Source organism: Sinocyclocheilus grahami, unplaced genomic scaffold (genome assembly GCF_001515645.1).
Source record: "Sinocyclocheilus grahami isolate Dianchi unplaced genomic scaffold, SAMN03320097.WGS_v1.1 scaffold1331.1, whole genome shotgun sequence".
Classification (NCBI taxonomy): Eukaryota; Metazoa; Chordata; class Actinopteri; order Cypriniformes; family Cyprinidae; genus Sinocyclocheilus; species Sinocyclocheilus grahami.
The window spans coordinates 453464-477789 of record NW_015506510.1 but is presented as its reverse complement, the minus strand read 5'-3'; the positions used below and the strand labels follow the sequence as shown (position 1 = coordinate 477789).

Sequence of the window (24326 nt, the reverse complement as noted above, 5' to 3'; positions counted from 1 at the left end):
TTTAATTTCTCCAGTGAGGAGAGCGAGTCGAGCTGACTGACAAGAAGAGCGAGGTGAGACAGACAAGACGATGGCGGATGATTTAGTTTTCAAACGAAATGCAAAAACGCCTGTTTGTCAATATTTTGGATTTTGAAAAGCCTGTTGACTTTTGCCGTTTATCTAAGCTGATTTTGGAAGTTTTTTTAAACATTTGTTTCTTATTTAATTATTTCCACAGTGTTTGCTGATTTTTACTTTATTTAAACTTTGTGTCATTTATTTATTTTATTTGACATCAAGGTGTACGCCGTGCCTCCAAACTTTCTTACTCATTTGCGAATAAACGTTCTATGTTTCTTATTTATTTGCTTATATATTATACATGTTTACTTAGCCTATTTCCAGTTTTGTATACCTATTTAAACTTTACGTAAGTTATTTGTTATTTTATATTAGGCATAGCTTGCCCTATAGCATGGTGTATTTTTCAAACCCTAATCCTAACCCTAACCACATAGTAGTACTAGGCTTGCCATGATAGACGGTGCTGACGGTGATACCGGTGTTAAGCCACAACACCGGTTACGTCACTTGCCCACCGCGGCACCGACCCCCACCGTCGTTTTGATTTTTTGTAGTAGCCTAATAAAAATAATTTAGTTCTAAAAGTGAGTTTAGTATGCTAAAGTGAGTTTGACGTTGTATTTTGTTGTTGCATTCAAGCAATTGACGCCGAACTGCCGCTAATTCGAAAGTGAAAGTAAAATGCGCACGGCACTTTTAAGCTATTTAAAAGCGAAGGAAAGCGAGGAAAAGAGGGGAAATTCAAACCAACTAAAAACGAACAATTGCTTTATGCCGAATTGCCGCTATTTGAAAGTGATAGTAAAATGCGCACGCTGCTTTTACAAGCTATTTAAAAGCAAAGGAAAGCGAGCCCCCGCGGTGATACCGGTATTACCGGTGTTGTCACACGTCGATTAACCGGTGGGAAAATTTCCACACCGTCACAACCCTAATAAGTACATGTAGTTAATTTTTTTATTGCACTGTAACAAGGACACCTTAAAATAAAGTGTAACCAAGTTCTTGTATTATAAGTTGGTTACTGATGGTCCTTTACACTTAAAACAAAAGGCTAAATTAAGGCACCATTTGTGCTGGTGTGCTTTAGTTCCTGAAAGTTTGCCCACTCGCTGTCTTCCAGCCATTATCTGAGTACATTTCTGTGAATAGAGAGCACTATGTCTTGTGCAAACTGTGCTTCGTATTAATTTTGTGGGTGCATTTGCTGAGTTGCTTGATTTGCATGATTCCTTTAGTAAGTGGGGTGTTAAAATAATGCGTGCAAATACTGTAAATAACACTATCAGCAATCCCTGATCATTCTTAGTGAACATGACCCATAGTATTAGCACACATGATATTGATGTGGAACTTCGTCCTTTCTCCATAGCACAGGTCAAACATTCAGCATTTAAATTCCACCTTTCAGGCCCTTTGTATTGAACACACTGTAGTTTCATGTAAAAGATATTTGAAATAATTAGCATTGCCTGTTGTCTGTATTGCAGGTGGTGGGAGGGAAGATGACAGAGTCTGGCAGACTTTGTGCTTTCATTACGAAGGTGAAGAGAGGAAGTCTTGCAGACACTGTCGGCCATCTCCGACCAGGTGAACACCTGAATCTATTCAGATTTAACAATTAAACACATTTCTTTCAACTCGCTTTAGACTGTGGAAGGCGTAAAAGCATTTGCTCTGAGACCATGTGAAGTCAGAGCTGCTGCTTCTGTGATCCCGCTGAATTATGGGATTCTGTACAGTATATGGGTAAAAGTTTTTAGGTCCCACTTTATATTAGGTGTCTTTAAATACTGTGTACTTAATAATAAAGTAATGAATTGTTAGGTACAATGTACATATTGTGTTCACGTTGAATTGCAAATCACCTCTGCTGCTATTGATGGGGATACGGGTTAGGTTTGGTGAACTGGTTAGGTTTAATGCGTTGAGTTAAGAGTGTAATTATAGATGTACCTACAGAAATGAATTACAGGATGGTATTTTCAAATATAAGTACTATATAAGAAAAAATGTATGTACACAATAAGTGCATTGTATCAAATCTTTAATTTAAATGCAAGTACATAGTAGTTAAGGACCCTTACTATAAAGAGGGTCCTTTCTACGTGTTTTAAACTTAAAGGGTAGGTTCACTCAAAAATGGAAATTCTGTCACCCTCATATGGATTACTTTTACAGTGTCTAAATGAACTTTTTTGAAGTTTGAAAGTTTTGGTGGAATGGACTTTCAATGGAGGGACAGTCATTTCTTTTCATTAAATATATCATAATTTGTGTTTGAATTAAACCGTTCATATTGGATTTATATGGATTTTAAGCTTTCCAGAGTTCAAACAGTAGAGCATTACGCTGAAGTCATAGGTTTGATTCCCAGGGAAGGCAAAAACTGTGTCTTGAATGTAATGTTAGTCACTTTGGATAAAAGCATCTGCCAGAATATAAATTAATTAGTTTTACGGTACCTTTATGAACTTTTTGAAGCCTCAAAGTTTTAGTTGCATGAACTTTCAGTGGAGGGACAGAAGTCTCAGGTTTCATTAAAAATATCTGCATTTGTGTTTCGATGATGCATTAAAGTCTTATGGTTCTGGAACAACATGCGCGCGAGTAAATGATGACAGAATTTTAATTGTTGGGTGAACTAACCCTTTAACTAACGCTGGTTTAAGTGCAGCTATATCATATTTGATGTCGTATTGATGCTGTGTTGTGTCGGTCCTCAGGCGATCAGGTCCTGGAGTGGAACGGGAGGGTCTTACAGGGAGCCACATTCAAGGAAGTTTACAATATCATTCTAGAATCCAAGCCAGAGCCGCAGGTGGAGCTGGTGGTCTCACGGCCCATCGGGTGAGTGAAGCGGGTGATGGATCATTACTCTGCCCAATACTCAACGTGTCAGTTCAGGGACACAGAGCACATTTTCTTTGACAGTAGAGCTTTATGAAGAGTGATAGCCTGTGGGAGCCCAATATATGAATGCTTATATTCACACACACAAACACAGGTAGAAACTTCAACTTGTTCACTGCTTAAAATGACAGTTCTGCTTCAGGTCAGTTCTTTAGGAGGACAGATTGACATAATTAGAAATTATTGTTTGTTACTTTCAAAATGAAAACCATTGAGAGTCTAGCACCAAGAAGGTCAGATGTTCAGGTTAACCTTGAAGATCTGGGCAATATATCAGTGATATACTGTAGATATCAGTGATATTATTTTGACAGCAGTATACAGTAAAATCACTTAAAGGCACAATATGTAAGTTTTTGTCGCTAGAGGTCGCATTTTCAAAACAATAACAGAGGTGAAGCTTGATGATGCTATGACGGAGCGTGGAACGATGGGAGATGTGGTTTTCACAAATCATGTTCACGGGTAACTTCATTCATATCTATTAAAATCACCTGTACATGACTATTACTTGTACAGCAAATAATATCTCTGGCAAGTCCGAGTTAGTCGCGAAGCTCTGTCCATCTCGGAATCGCACACCGATATTGATCCTTCTTGTCTCAGTTGGTCTACGTTTACGTTTACGTTTTTTTTTCTGTACTCGCCAATGAATAATCGTGATACATGATAACTGAAATACACAACAGCGGCGCGCTACATGCTGTGTAACTACCACTTCCGCATTTGTCCACGTGTGTTGCCATAGTATCCATAAGCAGAAACCGAGGATAGTGCGGATATTGCGTCATTGATTGGCGACGATTAACAGGGACGAGCCATAAAATGTAAAATGTAAAATTTCAATTTCTCTGGAATTACAAATCCTTGGGAACTTTTGGAATAATGTAAGTAAACAGCTGCATGAAATATATCACACTGTGCAAGTGGTTTTTGGATATTTTATTACAAAAATCTTGCATATTGTGCCTTTAACGATGTGAATATTTGAATGCTTTTTTTTGGCAATTATATTTCCTTGCCAAGCCAATTCTGCGCTTGCTTCTTCTGTCTTTAAAGGGGTCATATGATGCTATTTTAAAGATCATTATTTTGTGTATTTGGGGTAACAGAATATGTTGACATGCTTTAATGTTCAAAAAACACATTATTTTTCAAATACTGTACATTATTGTAGGTCCTCTATGCCCCGCCTCTCTCAAACGCTTCGTTTTCAACAAAGCCCCTCCTTCCGACAAGCGCAGTCTGCTCTGATTGGCCAGCTGACCCAGTGCATTGTGATTGGCCGAACACCGCAAGCACTCGTCAGAAATGAAACGCCCCTTACCATAATCGCGAGCTTCAGCTTTCAAAGTAAATGTAAAGACAGTTAATAATGTCGTTCAAGCCCGAAAGGGCAACAGAGTCGCATGACGGACACAGTGATGATGCAGTACACAAGCCGCGGTTAAGACAGCTGACGTGTTATGATTTCTGACAGACAGTTCACTCTCCTGTGATGTGACCCTGTTCTACGGTGGCCGAGCGGTGCAGAACAAATCACAATTCTGAAAACAAAATACTTGTAACACTCCAAAGAGAAAGGAAGAATTGAAATCGCATCATATGACCTCTTTAAGATACTTTAATGTCATCTCAGATTTTATTCTCAGCAGCAAAAGTGCAAACAAGGTTTTGGAAGTTTGATACATTTTTGATTCAATGAATCTCTTAAAAATTGAAGCACTCCTTATAATCACCCAAAATGTTCCCATGTGTCACTTCTCATGCTTTAGTCAAAATATACACCATTTAGACTACCAGTCAAAAGTTTGGAATAATTACAGTTCAATGGTTTTGAGAAGTCGCTTACTAAGGCTGCATTTATTTGATCAAAAATACAGTATGAACAGTAATATTGTGAAATATTATTACAATTTAAAATAAGTGTTTTCTATTATAATATATGTTAAACTGTAATGTATTCCTGTGATCAAAGCTGAATTTTCAGCATCATTACTCCAGTCTTCAGAGTCACATGATCCTTCAGAAATCAGTATAATATGCTGATTTGCTGCTCAAGAAACATGATTATTATTATTATTATTAGGTGTAGTGTTGAAAACAGCTGTGCTGCTTCATATTTTTGTGGAAACCACATTGGTGAGCATAAGAGACTTCTTTCAAAAACAACAAAAAATCTTAACCATTCCAAACTTCTGACTGGTTGTGTATGTAAATATTGCTGTTTATAACAGTGTATATAAATGAAAATGATTAATTATTTCACATGTTAATTTATAGAAAATCTTAATTATTTTTGATTACCTTTACTGTATTTTACTTCTTGATTTAAAATGTGTTAATCTTCTTGGCAACAATGGCTGTTTGGTTGAAATGATTGTTTAAAACCATTTCAGAGAATATAAATAAATATCAGAATTTATATTTAAATTCATTCAAAACCTTACATTTTAGCTACAGTATTTCACCCAGCCATATTACCTTCTGGCATATGGCTGGGATGCTCTTGAGTGTTTTTTGTTGTTTTTGTTTTTACAGACACACACCTGCTATCATTAAAATGCTCTTCACTTTTTTCTTGTAGAGATGTCCCTAGAATACCAGAGAGCACACATGGACAACTTGAATCAAGTAAGTTTAGCTAGTTTTGACATATAAAACATACTTTAGCACTGCCTTTGCCAGCAGGAGGATCGATCTAAACGCTCTTCGCCTATTTTTCAGGTTCAAGTTCCTTTGAATCTCAAAAAATGGGCCCGTCCATCTCTGTCACGTCCCCCATGAGTCCTGGCATGCTCCGGGACAACCCTCAGTATCTGTCCGGACAGCTTTCAGTGAGTACCAGCATCTGCACTTCTTTTCGTTGGCCGCTCGACTCAGGGCTTCACTGATGAAATGGCGCTAGCTTTGAGGTTTAGCGATTATTTCACTGTGTCTTCAGGGAGTTTGCCAGCACTCACTGTTCATTCACACAGAGATCAGCTCAGATCTAAAGGCCAAAGTGTTAGAGTTGTAGATAAGATGATATAAAAGAGCTTGTGCAAAGCTGACAAATGGACATGGATTATTTTTTTTACATTAAAAATGTAAGTTATAATTTATACTACTGTTCAAAAGTTTAGGGTCGGTAAGATTTTTTATTCTTTTTTTTTTTATAAGAAATTCATACTTTTATTCAGCAAGGATGCATTAAATTGATCAAAAATGGCAGTAACTACATTTATTATGTTACAAAATATGCAAATAAATAAATCAAATAAATGCTGTTCTTTTGAGATTGCGATTCGTTAAAGAATCCAGAATTATAAGCTGTTTTCAACATTAACAATGATAAATATTTCTTGAGCAGCAAATCTGCATATTAGAATTTGATCACAGGAATAAATTACATTTTAGCGTATGTTCAAACAGTTCTTTCGAACTGTAATGATATTTCACAGTATTTCGGTTTTACTGTATTTTTGATCAAATAAATGTAGCCTTGGTGAACATAAGAGACTAAAAAATATTACCGACACCAAACTTTTGAACAGTAGTTTATTTAGAAGCAGACAGATTATGTTTACACACACACACACATATATATATATATATATATATATATATATATATATATATCTGTATATTATTTCACTGGTTAATTGAAATGGTCCTCCAGTGTGACTAATTCGTTTTTAAAAGTACAGATATTTCACAGGGACATAAACATTACACATTTTATTAATTGTAGGAGTTAAAACTCTCCCTCATCCTAATTTACAAGCATAAAAATGCCTTATTTACTTGCTGTTGGTGTCCTAATTAACAAAATGTTTGAGGATTCTCATCAGATTTCATAATTAGAAATAGATAGCGAGTCACTCCAAAGGACTCGGTATTAACACTATTTTATTCATATAAAATGACTAGCACAATTATATAAATTAACGACCAGTCTGTTTTGAAAATACACACTAATTAGGTTGTGCCAGTGCATTTAAATTGTATTTCTATTCACTTCGTTCATTTTGATACTTGATTTTGACAGGTTTAGTGGAATGCTGAATGCCACAAGCATTAGAATGTAATTTGAATGTGAGTGTTCTGAAGTTAAATGAGCATAATCTTAAGATATTTGAAATTATTTCAAATATATAGCGGACAGTAAAATGGCACATCATCTTACATTTGTTAAACTGACGTTTGCCAGTCCGGTGTGTTTTGCGATTCTAGACAGTTGTGTGTCAGTGCTAGACGGCGTCTGTCACAGACCAGCTTGAGTCCAGGAAAGGATCCCGACACGGAAAAAAAGTATTCTTAGTTTTCAAGCTTGTTACCCGATTGACGTAGACTCTGCAGGTCGGCTCTGACACGGCGCTGCTGATCAGGATGTTAGGAAAACACACTCCCTTGAAAGACTAGCTATTGTACTTTGTGCTGAAGTTGTTGCGTTTACTTGAACGATCAGACACGATCTTTACTGCCGTTTAGCGTTTCAATAATTTACACCGTTTGCATTATCAGTGTCTAAGACGTCTGCGAGGTAAGTTTGACCCAGGTGTCCATACAGTACAGTAAAGTGCTTCAGGCATGGATGCAGATTAGCCATTATTGTGCCTTTTAATTGTTTAATAAGGAAACGAGCTGTAGCGACGACTGTGAACATGCTAAATGTGGAGAGATTGTGTTTAAAAAGGAAATGCTGTTTAATAATAATAACAATGTATGTGCTTTTTCTGTTTTTGCACTGAAGTGTGTCTGTTCTTCTGTCCGGGTGATGCTTTTAGTGTCTCACTATGGTTTGCGCTGTCGTAAATTTGATTTCTTTTTGTTTGGAATGAGGGAGATTTATCCTAAAATATTGAAGTCAGAATAGTTTATACACACACACACACACACAGAAATTACAGGCCTCTCTCATCTTTTTAAGTGGGAGAACTTGCACAATTGGTGGCTGACTAAATACTTTTTTGCCCCACTGTAATGTTTTATTATCGTTTGTTAACAACACAAAGCATATTGATGTGCAGTATTTAAACCAGGAGTAAAGGAGTTGTTAATGGTTATCAGGAGTAAATAGTTCTCACTTTAGATTAGGTCACAGAAAATACTTGATTAAAGGCAATGGCCTACCTTTATTAGACATGAATTGCATTAATACTAAGTGCTCCTAAAATGTCTACAAATATATTAGGCATACATCAGTGCACTTTGCACATAAATATTACACATAAAGTTTCTTTACTATAAATTATTAACTTTTGGATGCTTTTGTGACCTTTTTATTTATTTATTTATTTATTCACAATCCTAAACCTAACCACTTTTACAAAAAAATATGAAAAAAATGTACAATGACAGTAAATACGTATATTTTGTATGTTTTCATCTCAATGCAAACAAAAGTAAATGAATGTTTCATAAAATACATACAGCTACTCATGAGATCGCATTAAAATACATCAGTTAGCGTTAGGATACAATGAGTAGAAAACAAAGGATAAAAACACATTATTTAACTCTTTGTTAGCTAATTAAACAATTATCATTTGTAAATTACAGTGACCGTGAATGAAGAACTCCCTATTTGTACATAACCTATTAATGTACTAACAATGTAGAAACTACAATTTATAAACTATGAATTAACTATAAGCTAATAGCTTGCAAATGATTTATAAGTACTTGAATAATGTATATGAAGTGTTGCCCATATGTCTTCCTAGTTAGTACAATTAGTACAATTTCTGAAGAAAAAAAAGCATTCAAGAGGTTCAGTCTGGATCAGTACTATTAAATATAATGTTCTTTGATACAATGAAGAGATTCAGTATGTTATATCATTGGCATAGGGCTGTAAAAGCGATTAATTGCATCCAAAATAAACCTTCGTGTTTACATAATATATGTGTGTGTGTACTGTATTTATATGTATAAATGCACACACATGCATGCATATATTTAAGAAACATATGTAGTAATAATAATAGTAAGAATAATAAACAAACTTTTATTTTGGATGCAATTAATCGCGATTAATCAGCCCTACATTGACATAAAACCTGCAGTGATGCATCTTAATGTGGCAGTTTTTTTTTTTAAATACATATTTTTTTATTTTAAAAACTACATGTTAAAGTGTGTTGATGTGTCGCTGTGGATATAATACTTATGCTGCATTATGAAGTATGTTTTGACACACTTCAGGTTATTTCAGCTGTAAGATTCTGCTAATATTTGAGGAAATGAATAAGTTACGTCACTCAGTTAGGCTAAATCTCTTCTCAGATGGGTTGTTTTGATTTGTGTGCCTCTGTGCAGTTTTGCTTTAGTTGTTTTGCTTTTGTTTTCTTGTTAATTTTGCTTATCCAGAGTCCATGCCTTAGTAGAAGAACCACGCCTTTTGTCCCTAGGGTCCAGGTAACATCGTCAGACTTCTCTCTCTTCCTCTGCTCAGTCTCTTTTTAATCTTTTCTTTCATTTCTGGCAGTCTTTCTCAATCCTTCATTACTCTCTCTCTCTCTCTCTGTGTTATTTGGAAAATGCACTGCAGGAAAACGGCAGCATTCCAAGTTTCTCCCCCTTTGCTCTTTTGTTCAGATTGTATTTTTTCCCCTAAAGTTATACGTCATCGCCCTTGCGATTTATAACCACAATTCATGAGAGCTGTTTCATTATTGCAGTATGAATTTGGCTTAATTAATTGAACGGCCATCTTGCTGAGGCTGAAATATTCTGAATGAATTATATACCATTTATTTGATTCTCTTTTTAAATGTGGCATGATTTTAGCATCGTTTATTAAATGAAGTCTCTTTCAATTTTAAACAGATTTTTTTTTTTTAGAGAGACATTTTTGTCATCTTTGTCATGTAACATGGAACGTTATATTTGTATTATATTGTATAAAAAATAGTTTGTATGAAATGCATATGTTTTACTACATTTAAATTTAATGAATGTATTATTTTTAGAACAAATGAAGCCCGGTTTGGATCAGTACTATCAAATATTATGTTCTGTGTTGCAATGAAGAGACACAGTATGTTAATTACCACACTTTCAAGATAATATTGCATTTTCCAATGTAGAACATTTCTCTAAACCTCACAGATAATAAACAAATTGTACCAATGACTGTTTAGGCAAACCTGTATGACTTTCTTTCTTATGTGGAACGCAAAACTTGGCAAAATATCATTGACATAAAACCTGCAGTCTTAATGTGGTAGGTGGTGGGACATTTTAATAAAAGAAAAAAAAAATTATATATATATATATATATATATATATATATTTATATACAATTTTAACAATATTTATTTTAATAATAATTTATTTCTGTTCCACAGAGAAAAAAGTAATATGGGTTTGGAACAACATGAGGGATCTCCCATTTAACTGCAATAATAAACTCCAATGGTTGTTGCTATAGTTTTTGAAAATGGAGTTTTAGATGAAAATGGATTTTATACTGTTTCCTGATGCAGTCAACTAATAAAAGCACAGACCTCGATGCGTCTGTAGAAGAATCAAACGGTACAATTTGTTTGGACTGAAGCCTTCCCCCTGCTGTTTTTGCAATGGAAGCTACCTGGATTGCTCTAGTCTGTATTGAGCTCTTTCTGTTGCTTTGCTGCATGCATTAGTACTGCAGTATGTATCTAGAATAGCAAGTTCTCTCTAAAGGTGCATTATAGACGTGTGTTTCTTTCAGCTCTGGTGATCTGGCAGGGCAAATGCTGGGAAGACTGAGAATTTCTATCAATGAACACTTAAGAAGTGCTCAACATGAAATAAATAAAAATGTCATTCGGAAATTAAAGCTAGTATTATTCAATTTATTGATTTAGAAATACGATTTTGTATGTGAAAAATATACAGCAAATATATAATTACATTACAGAATAAATTGTGAATGTTATTACAATTTTGTCAAAATATTACAAACAACAAACTTATTTATTTAATAAATAAATAGGCACATTTAAATAATTAACACTGATTGAATTATTAAAAAAAATATATATATGTACATGTAACTTTTCATTTAATTTTTATTCAATTAAGTACATTCAACTTTTGATTTATTTCAAAATAAATTATTACATTTATTTTTGGATGAATTGGATTATTTCATGATTCATTTATTCAGAGTATTTTTGTGCTCCATATTTCATAACCTTCCTGCAGTCTTCCAGTTTGTCCATCTGTGGCATACTGCCAGTTATTCCAGAAACTCGTCCCTCAGTTTGTAAAATAAAAGTAAAACCACATTAACATTATTGGGATCCTTTTGAGAATTAGCTGTATTGGGCAAGATTGAAACAAGCATGACCTTATATGTGTAAACCATTTGTAAAACAATGTTTATGTAAATTGTCAGCATAAATGAAGACATTGCATGAAACTCCAGTATTTATTGTCATTTTGAATTGCCTTTAATTTTGTTATTTTAATTTTAGTTTAAGTTTTACAAATGTTGTTATGTGCTTTTGTCATATATTATTATAATTTTGTTATATTTATATTTTCTTTTTTTATTATACTTTTATTATGTTTACATGATTTTTTAAAAATGTTTTATATTTTAGTACGTCACCCTAAACTTCAACTTAAAATGTTATTTTAATTTGATGTCAGTGCTATTTTTCTTTTCTTTTTTTAAGTTTTAATTGTAATATTATATATATATATATATATATATATACTAATAATTATTTTATTTGATGCACTTTTCTATTTTATAACAGTTTTTATTTTAGTTTTAGTTGACAATAACAACACTGCAAAATAGTAATGTTTTATAATTTATCCTGGTACATTGCCTTGCCCTATAGTCATTGCAGTACTGTAAAATAAATAAATAAATTACAAACTGAGATACAAGTCAAAATTATTGTCTGTAGTAATGAAGTTTACGTAGAATATTAAGTGCAACATAAACTCTGACCCCTTAAACACTGTAGTGTCAAACTATGTGATTCAGTGCTTAGCAGTAGTTGAATTTGGTGTTTGTTTTAGTGGTGAATTTAGCTGATGATTAGAGGCTGAGGAGTTAGTGAGCTTGATGTAGTTGCTGTGTGCTGGTGCTGGGAAAGATCTGCCAAGCATGTGATGCTGCACACATTGGATAAGGGGCTCTGCAGGTCTGCCCTGGACCTTCTGGGGTGAGCTCTCCTCACAGACCTTCTAACAGAGCCCGTCTCTTCCTGCAGGTCAAGCTGTGGTACGATAAAGTAGGACATCAGCTCATCGTCACTATCCTGGGCGCCAAAGACCTGCCTTCACGAGAAGACGGGCGACCCAGGAATCCATACGTCAAAATCTACTTCCTCCCCGACAGAAGGTGCGTGCACGTCAGATATATCCAGTTTTTGTAAGGATTTTAAATTATAATCTCTAATGGCATCCTTTGTGAGCAAAGCTAACAGTACTGTTCAAAAGTTTGCGATCGGTATAATCTTTTTGTTTCTGAAATAATTCTTGGTAACACTTTAGAATAGGGAACACTTATTCACTATTAACTATGACTTTCCCTCAATAAATTCCTAATTTGCTGCTTATTAATAGTTAGTAAGGTAGTTGTTAAGTTTAGGTAATGGGATTGGATTAGAGATGTTGAATAAGGTCATGTAGAATAAGGCATTAACATGTGCTTAGTTAGTACTAATAAGTGGCTAATATTCTAGTAATATGCATGCTAATAAGCAACTAGTTAATAGACCCTAAAATAAAGTGTTACCGAATTCTCTTATGTTCACCAAAGCTGTAATTTATTGATTTATTTGATCAAAAACACAATAAAACAGTAATATTGTGAAATATTATTATAACTGAAAATAACTGGTTTCTTTTTGAATATATTTTAAATGTAATTTCTGTGATGCAAAGCTGAATTTTCAGCATCATTACTCCAGTCTTCAGTGTCACATGATCCTTCAGAAACCAGTATAATATTTTTTTATATTTCTATTCTTTAATGAATAGAAATTTCAAAAGAACAGACAGTTAAATTTTTTATGTAATTTCATGTCATTCTAATTAAAAATGCAACATTTTCTAAAATAAAATAATGTATATTCATATCAAAATAATTTCAGTTGTATTTGAAAGTGTGTCTAAATATATTGATTCTATTTTTATTAGGGATGCACCGATACCACTTTTTCCAGTACTCGCCCGATACCGATACTTTTATTTTTGGTACTTGCCGATACCGAGTACAGATACCAATATTTTCATTGCATTTGTAAATTTTTTAAATATTGGATACAGAAACCAAAAGAGTATGTATAATGTTAGTTGGTTAACTTAATTTATCAAATAGATACAGTCAAACCTAAATGTATTTTGTGGTAATCGGTAAACTGGTATCGGTATCGGTGCATCCCTAATTTTTATTAATATTGTTATTTTGGGGGGTTGGGGCGGTTGAAAACAGCAGCAGCATTATTGTAATAGCATCAGTGGTTGCTTTTGTATTGGTAATAGCAAAGCACACAATATTGAAGACTCTAAAACAGAACAATAAAAGGTTGGAGAATCCTCAAAGCAGAAATTTCAAGAGGTAAAGTGCAGATATATGGTATGTTTGTGCGTCTATCCACAGTGAGCAAAATCGTAATTACTTAATCATCAAATTTATAGTAAACCCATTGAAAAACAGCAAACTTTAATAACCAAGAATTCAAAAGCTAGTGAAATCCTCAAAATCCTCCATTTACAGAAAGGATTTTAACTTGGGGGACATGCATGTGAAATATTCTGCAACCCAGATAATAAAATAATAATAGATGTAAATTCCATTTGTAAGTAAGAAACGAAAATTCATATCTGAAAAAAATCTATGAATGAATGAATAATTGTGTGTAATAATATTTGCTTTTAATGCAAAGTTTCAAATCGGGGGTCCTTGGATTGGTTTATTGTCTCTGTGGGTCTGTACGGTCACATCAGCAGCTGTAAAATGATGAACTCATCTGCTCTTCTCAGCGATAAAAGCAAGAGGAGAACGAAAACAGTGAAGAAATCTCTGGAGCCCAAGTGGAACCAGACGTTCATGTACTCGCCGGTGCACAGACGAGAGTTCAGGGAGCGCATGCTGGAGATCACGCTGTGGGACCAGGCCAGAGTCCGAGAGGAGGAGAGCGAGTTCCTGGGAGAGGTGAGAGAGAGACAGACACCGTCCTGCTGCACGTCTCTAATAATGCCACAAACATCTCACAATATTCACTCAGTGTGATGCAAGAGAGCTGTGGAATATAAGTTTTGAGTTTAAAATCAGTTATGTGACTTCCTTGGCAAAGGCTTACTTGAAGCTTTTCTTTTCTTTTTTTTAATGCAAGAAATATTCCACATTTGAGTTAAACCTTAAAGGGGTCATCGGATGCTACATGCACTTTTACAAGTTGTTTGAACTGAAATGTGTGTTGGCAGTGTGTGTACACAACCACCCTATAATGATAAAAATCCACCCAGTGTTTTTATTTTAATCTGGTTAAATGTTTTCCACTTTCTCAATTCGAGCCGATCTCAGATGCCTGTCTGTGTGACGTCACACAGACAGGCCCCTCCCACGATAGTTTGATTGACAGTAGCGTTTCAGCACAGACTGGACTGGTGTCTTACCTTAGCTCCGCCCTGAGTGACTGTCATCAGTCCGCCATTGTTTCACCGCCGGAGCAGATGTAGACAAGAATGACTCTTACGCGATTGAGGTGTTCTATTGTTGTATGTAATAATGAACAGCAGTCGTCATTTACTCCCGACATCTGAGCCGCTGAAGACGCAGTGGATTACATTGTTTCTGAAGGGAATGCGCCCCCGATCTGCCTAAATGCGTCTATGTTCGCGCGAATCATTCGTGATCCAGCTTCACCTACAGAAGAAGTGAGTATAATGTTTTTTAATGAATCTTTGCAAGTCACCTTTCCTAATAATGTGCTAATTAGCAAGTTTCACGATGAATGCGGCTAAAGTAAACAGTTTCTCTGACTGCGGCTTGGAAGAGAGGGGCGGAGTCAGCAGAGCTCATTAACATTTAAAGGAAAATGCTACAAAACGGCTCGCTCTGAAAACAGCTGTTTTTGACAGGGTAAAAAAAGGTGTTTTTTACACTACCATTGAGAAATTTTAACCAAACTATGTTACAGACTTTTCATTCAGACACTAAAGAATCATATCAACTTGTGGAAAATGGGCATCCGATGACCCCTTTAAGCTCATAAAACACCATAAGTCGTCATAAACGGATGTGTGTGTGTAGATTCTGATCGAGCTGGAGACGGCACTGGTGGACGATCAGCCTCACTGGTATAAGCTCCAAACACACGACCTGTCCTCCATGCCACTGCCGAACCCCTCGCCCTGCATGCAGAGACGCCTCCTGCACGGAGAGAGCCCCACACGCAGGCTGCAGAGTACGTACAACACACACACCTACTGTTACAGTAAACATACACTCTCTGAAAAAAAAGTACTAAGCTGTCACTGGGGCGGGGCCCTAAGGTACAAAAGCATCTTTATACCATATTTACCCCAAATGGTGCGTATTAGTACCTTGAAGGTACATATTAGTACTTTTCAAAGTACATATTAGTACCTAAAGTGTACATATTAGTACCTTTTGTAACTTACTAATAGTAAATGTGATCTCAATCTGATTTCTCCCTCACTGTGTGAACAGCAAAAATCACATTGAATCATGTTTTCAAACAAATTCAGGGCCACTTTTATATGTGGAAAGCGACTTCTGTGTGATTTTTACGTCAATCATTCATTATAATTTTGTGTTTGATTTACCATTTGTGCAATTTATAAAATCATTTATGAATTACACTGTATTACATGTAAATATGCAAAACACACACATACTATTCAAAAGTTTTTGGTCTGTAAGATTTTTTGAAAGAAGTCACTTCTGCTCACCAAAGCTGTATTTATTTAATCAAAAATACAGTAAAAATGGTAATATTGTGAAATATTATTATAATTTCAAATAACAGTTTTTTTATTTTAATATATTATAAAATGTAATTTATTCCTGTGATCAAAGCTGTGTTTTCAGCATCATTACTCCAGTCTTCAGTGTCACATGATCCTTCAGAAATCAGTATAATATGCTGATTTGCTGCTAAAAAAAACATTTCTGATTATTATCAATGTTTAAAAATTTGTTTAGCTGCTTAATGTTTTGTGGAAACATTTTTTTAGGATTCTTTGATGAATAGAAAGTTCAAAAGAACAGCATTTATTTGAATTAGAAATCTTCTGCAACATTATAAATGTCTTTACTGTCACTTTTGATGAATTTAATGCATCCTTGAAAAAAAAAACTGACCTCAAACTTTTGAACGGTAGTCTATATTTTCTGTTTAAAATTGAAAGAACCTCACCTTTTTGGAATTGAATTTAAAAAATCATAATATGACACTTTATTTCCTGTATTATTTTCATGTCCAGAACTGATATCAAAATATCAATCTGGACATCACATTTTATGTATGTTGGTTTTTGTTGATATGTTTCTTGTTTTCATGTTTTGTTTCCTTCAAAAAATATCACTGTCTATCCACCACTGACACATTTCCAGACAAGGGCCCGTATTTTTACAACTCAGGTAACTTTGCCCTGCTTGCTCCAGCTAGCGTGTGATTGGCCAGCAGTGTGATTTGACTCTCCTCCGCACTCTCAAAGTGTGCTCTCCCCTCACTTCTGCCTCATGCTCTTCAGAAACCACACTGTCCCTCACAGCCTGCATGGGGATAACACCCATCACTGCTGCTACATGCCACCAGTCCTCATTTTACAGCTTATCTGCCCATTTTGGCCTGATCTTCATTGTTGCAAATACATATAAAATCCGCCTAGTCAATAGCCCTTCCTGAGCAGATCTGTGTGTGGCCTGTTCACGCTTCTCCCAGCCTCTCTCAAACCTTTCTGTGGTTGATGTTTGCTGTGTTTCGCTGTTTTGATTTCAGACTAAATGATAGCAAACCTCACGACGCTTGGTTCTGCTCACACTGGTCTCGTTTGTATTATTTGAGTCTGAACCACAGTATGTTATGAGTCTGAACACAGTGTGTTGTCAATGTGAAGCAGGAATGACAAGTGCATTAGGACGTACATGCAAATTATCCGTCATCTTCCACAAGCTGTGTCAGCATGGAAATAGTTTTTCATGTCAAATATTCTCAGGTCTCCAGTAACAGCTGTAGTATGAAAGCATTTTTAGTTTGATTGTTTCATAGTATTTGTATGTCATTATTTTATTTATTTAAGCTTCTTTTGAACTGACAGCGTGTTTGCACATTAAAAAATGTCTTGATGAAGTGTTAACATCGATATCTAGTAGTAATGCACAGTATTTATTCACTGTAACACTTTACACTATTATTAGTTAACTACGATAACATAAACTAAGATTAATAAATGGTTTGCAAGTATTTGTCATTGGTAATGTTAATTTCAACATTCATTAATATGTAATTCAAATCAAAAACATTTCTAAATGATATGTGTCAGTTTGTTTAGGTCAATATTAGAATGTCCCTGTGGAAGTCTTTTTATCTCGCAATTTGGCTTTTTTTTATCTCGCAACTCTCCTTTTTTTTCATTTTGTGGATTAATTTTCTTTTCTTTATATTCATTGTATTCAATGTCACAATATCAGGTCTTTTACTTTTTAGGTCAGTTTCTCTCTCTCTCTCTCTCTCTCTCAGGGTCACAGAGAATCAGTGACAGCGAGTTCTCTGATTACGACGGTGAAGACGGGATTGGTGTTATCTCAGGTACAGCTAAGTCACCTCTCCCTGCTTTAGCGCCGCTCTCTACTTACAAAACTGAACACTTGAGCGCCCTTGAAAGCATTTTATTCATTTCTTTTCGATTAAATTCGGTAATCTTTTATATATCAAATGCATTTTTTATGTTTATGAAAGAAGACTTTTCTGCTCACCAAGGCTGCATTTATTTGATCAAAAGTACAGTAAAAACAGTACTATTGTGAAATATTATTACAATTCCAAATAACAGTTTTCTATGTCAATATCATTTAAAATGTCATTTATATCTGTGATCAAATCTGAATTTTCAGCATCATTACTCCAGTCTTCAGTGTCACATGATCCTTCAGAAATCATTCTGATATGCTGATTTGCTGCTGAAAATGTTGAAAACATACATATTTTTGTGGAAACAAGCATTTTAAGCATCTTTGATTAATACAAAGTTCAGCATTTAATTGAAATAGAAATCCTTTGTAACATTATAAACGTCTTCACTGTCACTTTAGATCAATTTAATGCATTCTTGCTGAGTAAAAGTATGTCGCACACTGATTTGAGGATGCATAATCTGATCTGAATAAATGCCAGCTGTGTCTGCAATGATATTTTCGATGTCTGATTGTACAGTTTGTCTCAGTCTTTGTGTGCGTTCACACATGCTGATCAACAAATCAAATTAAAGGATATTGTCAGAGAGAAGATTACTGTGAACTGTAGTCTCCCGACTCGGCACAAGGAAAATCCTCACCGTCATTTCACACTGATCGCATTAGTTTTGCATCACTGTAAATAGTTCAGTGTGGTAGACCACATACAGTACCACCTAAAAATGTCTGAATGCCATTGTATTAGGTCCTACTTTATTCCTATTTTTCAGTGAATGTAATGCTGATGTAAATGTGTTGTGCTGTGTTTGCCTCCTCAGATTACCGGCACAATGGCAGGGATTTCCAGAGCTCCACTCTGTCTGTCCCGGAGCAGGTGATATCGTCCAATCACTGTTCCCGATCGGACGTGACCCGCACACGCTCACGCTCACCCAGCGTCCCTCCACCACAAAGGTACAAACACGTACGAGCCGTTAGTTATGTGTCAAGCGGTCATATCATAAAACATGCTCCAAACTTCCTCCCCAGTCCAAAAAAAAAGCTGATTTATGGAAATAATTCTGCAAAAACGTCTCGTCCTTCAGCTTTCTGACATCAAGACATTTTTATCAGTCATGTCTATTTGCAATTCAGCAACTTTGCCACCCAGGTGGCATTTAACTAATGCTAAACTTAAGATATCAGGACGGTTTGCCAAACGTTGTGCTGCTCCAGGAACCCAGCATTAAAAACTAGTGGCTGATGTTCATTTTTAACAATATCTCTGATGGTTTCTGGCTGATCTTAATAGGCGGTACAACTGTACAGTTTGTAAAAGCACAGTTCAGTGAGCACAGCGCTGTTGCTCATTTCACATGTGAGCAGAGCGTTTACATTAATCAGATCAGCAGCCCAGAAAGAGGGTGGAAATTGGTCATTAAAAAGAATATCTTTTATATTGCTAGTAATATTTACCATGTTCTCTATTCACTATTAACTAGCTGCTTATTAGCATGCATATATACGTAACACACCTGTACACACAAATACCATCTATTGTCTACTTTGTATATTGTGCATTTAAAATATTTTTTGTATATTGTTAATTCCTATTTTTTGTTCTTTTTGTTATCTGTCTTGTCTTGTTACTGTCATTCTGTTTGAGCTTTTGTTAATAATGTTCATAGTTTTCCCTCAATGAACTCCTAATTGGCTGCTTATTGATAGAAAGGTAGTTGTTGTAGTTGTTAAGTTCAGGTATGGGGTTGGATTAAGGGATCTAGAATATGATCAGGCAGAATAAGGCATTAATATGTGCTTTATAAGTACTGATAAACAGCCAATATGCTAGTAATATGCATGCTAATAAACTAGTTAATAGTGAGAATTGGTCCTTAAACTAAAGTGTTACCAAAATACTTGAATTACTAAAATAACTTGAAATAAAATTTAATTATATATTTTTTTAAATCAAAAGCACGTAAAATTATTTAAGAATAAAAACAATGAAAATAAAATAAAAGTTAATTGAAAATAATAATTACTAATAGTATATACATAATTGTATTTATAACACTGCCCACAATTAAAACTAGCTGGAGTGTCATTAGAGCTCTTTTGTTGTAGCAGGACTCTCATTTTCTCTCCTCTCCTTCAGTCGAAGTTTAGACCACGGTGTGAGAGGAGGACCCTCGCAGTACGGCCCCCGACATCGCCTGTCTGAAGACAGATACTCACCAGACAGGTATGAGTTCACAAAACACGCTCAAGATGCACAGCACTTGTGTCTCCTGTGCCCTTAAAAGTCTTAGTGTTTTCTAGATTGCCTTTTCTGATACCGGGAACATAAATGGGAGTGTTTCCACATACCTTCATCTTTTCCTTTAACATGATTATTGAAATTCAGCATGAGAAATATGATGAAACATGCCACACAGAGAGAACTATAGAAAGGTTTATTTCATTTCAAGAAAGGAGGAAACAACGTATTCCTCCTCATTTCTCTTTGACATCACTCTCATTTTATCTGTCGGTCTCTCGCTATCTTTCCATCGCTCCATATTCAATAGCTCCATTCAGCCATACTTCTGTTCTTTACTCCCTGTGGTTGCAGCCAGTATCTTACCCTCCCTCCTCGAACCAGACACAGGCAGCCAAGTGTCGACCCCGCTATCCAGGACCCCAGGTATTCTGTCAGGCCTCCCCCTTCTGTCCAATCACAGCGCTCCTTTCACTTTCACCCGCCCACTTCCCCCGTGCTGCTAGTTGATTGACAGGTGACAGCTTGCCCACACATAGCACTGTATAAGAGGTTGCTCTTCTCACTTTATTCATCACAAATATGAAATGAAGACTAGTGAACGCACTCATAAATAATATATCACATCTTAGGACAACTGAGTCTGTTTTTCACGAGAAGTCATCTGTTACTGAGGCTCTCACTTTCTTAGTACATACTTTAAAGGAATATGCAAGCTCTGTCAACATGATTGTGAGACGATCTGTCCATTACCATAGAAAATCATTTGGACTTGCACTTCAGTTTTGTTCAAACAAAACAAAATCGCCTTTACAGTGATACACTTTAAGTAGTAATGCACTCATTTTGCACCTACTTTAAAGCTCTTCTTACTTACAGAAAAGTTACCAGATTACTTGTCTCATTTCAACACTTACAGTATAATGTGGCAATACTTTGTTTTTAAACATTTATTATATAACATATATGTCACATCTGTGTATATGCCATTGTAAATGTATTATTGTAAATGTGGTTTTGGTTTGTATTGTTTGCAAACTGAAGGACAAAATACACAAAATAATACTGTTCAAAAGTTTGGGTCAAGTAATTTTTCTATGCTTTTTTTTATTTTATCAGTTTTTTTTGTTTGTTTGTTAGTTAGTTTTCCAAAGTCTCTTTTGCTCACCAAGGCTGCATTTATTTAATCAAAAAAAAAATATATATATAGATATATATATATATGATAAAAATAAAACAAAAATATTATTATAATTTAAAATAACTTTTTTCTATTCAAATATATTGTAAAATACAATTTATTGCTGTGATCAAAGCTGTATTTTCAGCATCATTACTCCAGTCTTCAGTGTCACATGATCTTCAGAAATCAGTATAATATGCCGATTTGCTGCTCAAGAAACATTTCTCATTATTATTATTATCATCTATGTTGAAAACAGTTGTGCTACTTAATATTTTTGTGGAAACAATGATACACTTTTTCAGGATCTTTTGATGAATTAAGTTCAAAAGAGCAGCATTTATTTGAAATAACATTATTTGTAACATAATTGTCCTGCTTAATATTTTTGTGGAAATCGTGATGTATTTTCAAGATTGATGAATAGATAGTTCAAAAGAACAGCATTTTTTAAAATAGTAATCTCTGTAACAATGTAAATGTATTTCCTGTCACTTTAATCTATGTAATGCATCAATGCTGAATAACAGTATTAATTTCTTGACCCCATACTTTTCAATGGTACTGTAATTTTCAGTGGCCAAAGAGCAAAACTTGTATTGAAACTGGCAGGGGGAATTCACCGAGAATGAATTGTGCCTGATTCACTTTTCACAAATCGTGCAGATCAGTACTATTGTGTTCGACTATTCTGATGACGAAATACTGTATGAAACCAAACCATACTTTGACCTTTAATTTGCTTAGAGCAAATAGAGTTGCAATCTATAATGATCTTCTAGTATTATATATAGATGACTAGAATACTAGAAGATATCTATCTATCTATATATCGCTATCTCTCTCTCTCTCTCTGTCTCTCTCTCTCACACACACACACACACAACTGTTTGGTGAATTCTTTTAAAAAGCACAGTAGTGTTGTGCACTTGCTAGCTGTGTTGGGGAAAGTTAAAAGTAATGCATTACAATATTGCGTTACTTAGTTACTCTTTAAGGAACGATACCTTTGCATTACTTGGCGAATTTTAATAGCAAAACACCCAAAAGTTATATTTTTAGCAACTGTAAAGGCCCTTTCACACCAAAAGTGAAATTAATAAGCCTCAGGCTGAAGGAAGTGCCTCTGCACCTCACCTTTAATTTCTCTCATCATGGGGACAGGAGAGGAGTCAGTGAATAAATGGGAAAACAAAGTAACTGGCGTTGCTTATTTGAAAAAGTAACTCAGATTTTTTATTGTAAATTAAAAAGTAATGTGTTACTTTACTAGTTACTTGAAAAAGTAATCTGATTACGTAACTCATGCTACCCCCAACACTGTATGCTAGTATTATCTAGTGTGCAATAGTACTGTACACAAGTAGTCGCACTTGCACATTTTTAATTCTCGCCACTGAAAAAAGAGCTACATCTGCACTTCTGTGGGATGAACAAATATTTGTTGCTGCTGGTGTGTGCTGCAACATGATAGTTTTGATTGCTTAGCATATCTGCCAGTTCTCTTGACCCAAAGTTACTTGATTTCTGCTTTTGTGCTTCGAGCGATCTTCACCTGTGCCTGGAAGTGCCGGATAAAGAGAGTTTAAGAGCTCCGCCACTTTATCACCTAGATAAGGCCAACTTACCCAACCCGACTCTAACCACTGCACTCTCACTTTCTGTTCTGACTCATAGTATGCACCCCCTCTATCGGGAGGACGCGGTCAGGTTACTGCGCTCCACTAGGATGGCCCGTGCCTTCTCAGACGGGGCTTACAATAGCGTGGACAGGTAGTAAACCACAGCGGTTCACTCTCGTTCTCATGCTGCTCCATATTAGTGCTGTGGGTAGTAGTTTGGACTAGAGTAGCTAGTGGCACCTCTCAAAATGTTTCACATTTATGTAGGGCTGCACGATAACTGGTTAATCACGATTTTGCTTAAAAAAATATAATCACGAAATACTTTCATTTTATTATTATTTTTATAGATTTTTTTTACATTATTGCACTTTAATTTAAGCACTAATCAAGAGAATTTCAACTCGCGTGGTTTGCTCACGGATCAAGTCGCTGCAAACAGCGCAAAATGGCTGCGTGAAAGAAAGCTGACTGGCTGTATTACGCTTGTATTTGAGAAGAATATCTCAATGGAGATCGTTAAACTCCAACTTACATGTTTGCCAGTGTTTTCAGCTCATCAGCGCTTTTTCTGTAATGTAGAGAGAATGTGTGTGCATGGTTGCCAGTTTTCATTATCAATATGAAAAAAGCTCTGATTGGGGGATTTAAGCTCTTGAAATCTGGCAACCGCAACTATGAAAGCTTGTGGAGTCTTATTACTAGTGCAAGATAACGCAAATGCCAAATTAAAATGAAATGTTTTCAGGATAAATAACCGCTGATGATTATCCTAAGGGGATAGTTCACCCAAAAATTTAAATTTTGTCATCATTTACTCACCCTCAAGTATAGGCTATACTTGAGGGTGTATACTTGATACTTTATAGCCAAAAAAATGATCACAATTTCATATCATATCGGTATCAATAATTATTGTCATTTTTTAATAATCTTTTTTAAACAAAGAGCAGTAGATTTTTTTTTATTAACCACTGTATTTTTTACCCAATGTATTAAGACAAACAACAAATCATTTTAGTTTTAACAGTCAAACACAAAATACAATTTCAATGAATATCTATTTTTTTTATATATATTATATGCAGATTAAATAAGTGTTAAGGAAAGATTTGGTCTGTCTCCACAGGAGGTCGCAATGAGCAAAATAATGCACCGTATTAAATTGTTAAATTCAATGTCAATAAAAAAAGTACATAACATTTAAACATAAATCAAATATAATTTCGTAAATTGCATAAACAAAAACTGCATCATGTATTTATGCGTAGCTTAATACAAATAGCCAAAGCGCCGATTACACGATTGCATTTAAAAACATATGAGACTCAGTGGAATGGAACATAATCCCCACAAATTCTCCAGACATGTTTTCTAAAAGTTGAACCTCTTTTAACTTTACATGGCTTTGTATTCATCTCTTGT

The 24326-nt window shown here is 35.1% G+C and overlaps 1 protein-coding gene across 1 annotated transcript in view; it reads left to right on the top strand.

The window, feature by feature from the left end:
* The window catches only part of LOC107569304 (regulating synaptic membrane exocytosis protein 2-like), a 105658-nt gene that overhangs the window by 17476 nt on the left and 63856 nt on the right, over positions 1–24326 (top strand). The window contains exons 4-17 of the mRNA XM_016255361.1: positions 1557–1656; positions 2793–2916; positions 5567–5613; positions 5707–5816; positions 9334–9381; positions 12180–12310; positions 13957–14128; positions 15230–15383; positions 16556–16582; positions 17685–17753; positions 18676–18811; positions 19995–20081; positions 20451–20522; positions 22957–23052. Of these exons, the coding sequence (XP_016110847.1) occupies positions 1557–1656; positions 2793–2916; positions 5567–5613; positions 5707–5816; positions 9334–9381; positions 12180–12310; positions 13957–14128; positions 15230–15383; positions 16556–16582; positions 17685–17753; positions 18676–18811; positions 19995–20081; positions 20451–20522; positions 22957–23052 (1373 nt within the window). The remainder of the gene's footprint in view (positions 1–1556; positions 1657–2792; positions 2917–5566; positions 5614–5706; positions 5817–9333; positions 9382–12179; positions 12311–13956; positions 14129–15229; positions 15384–16555; positions 16583–17684; positions 17754–18675; positions 18812–19994; positions 20082–20450; positions 20523–22956; positions 23053–24326) is intronic.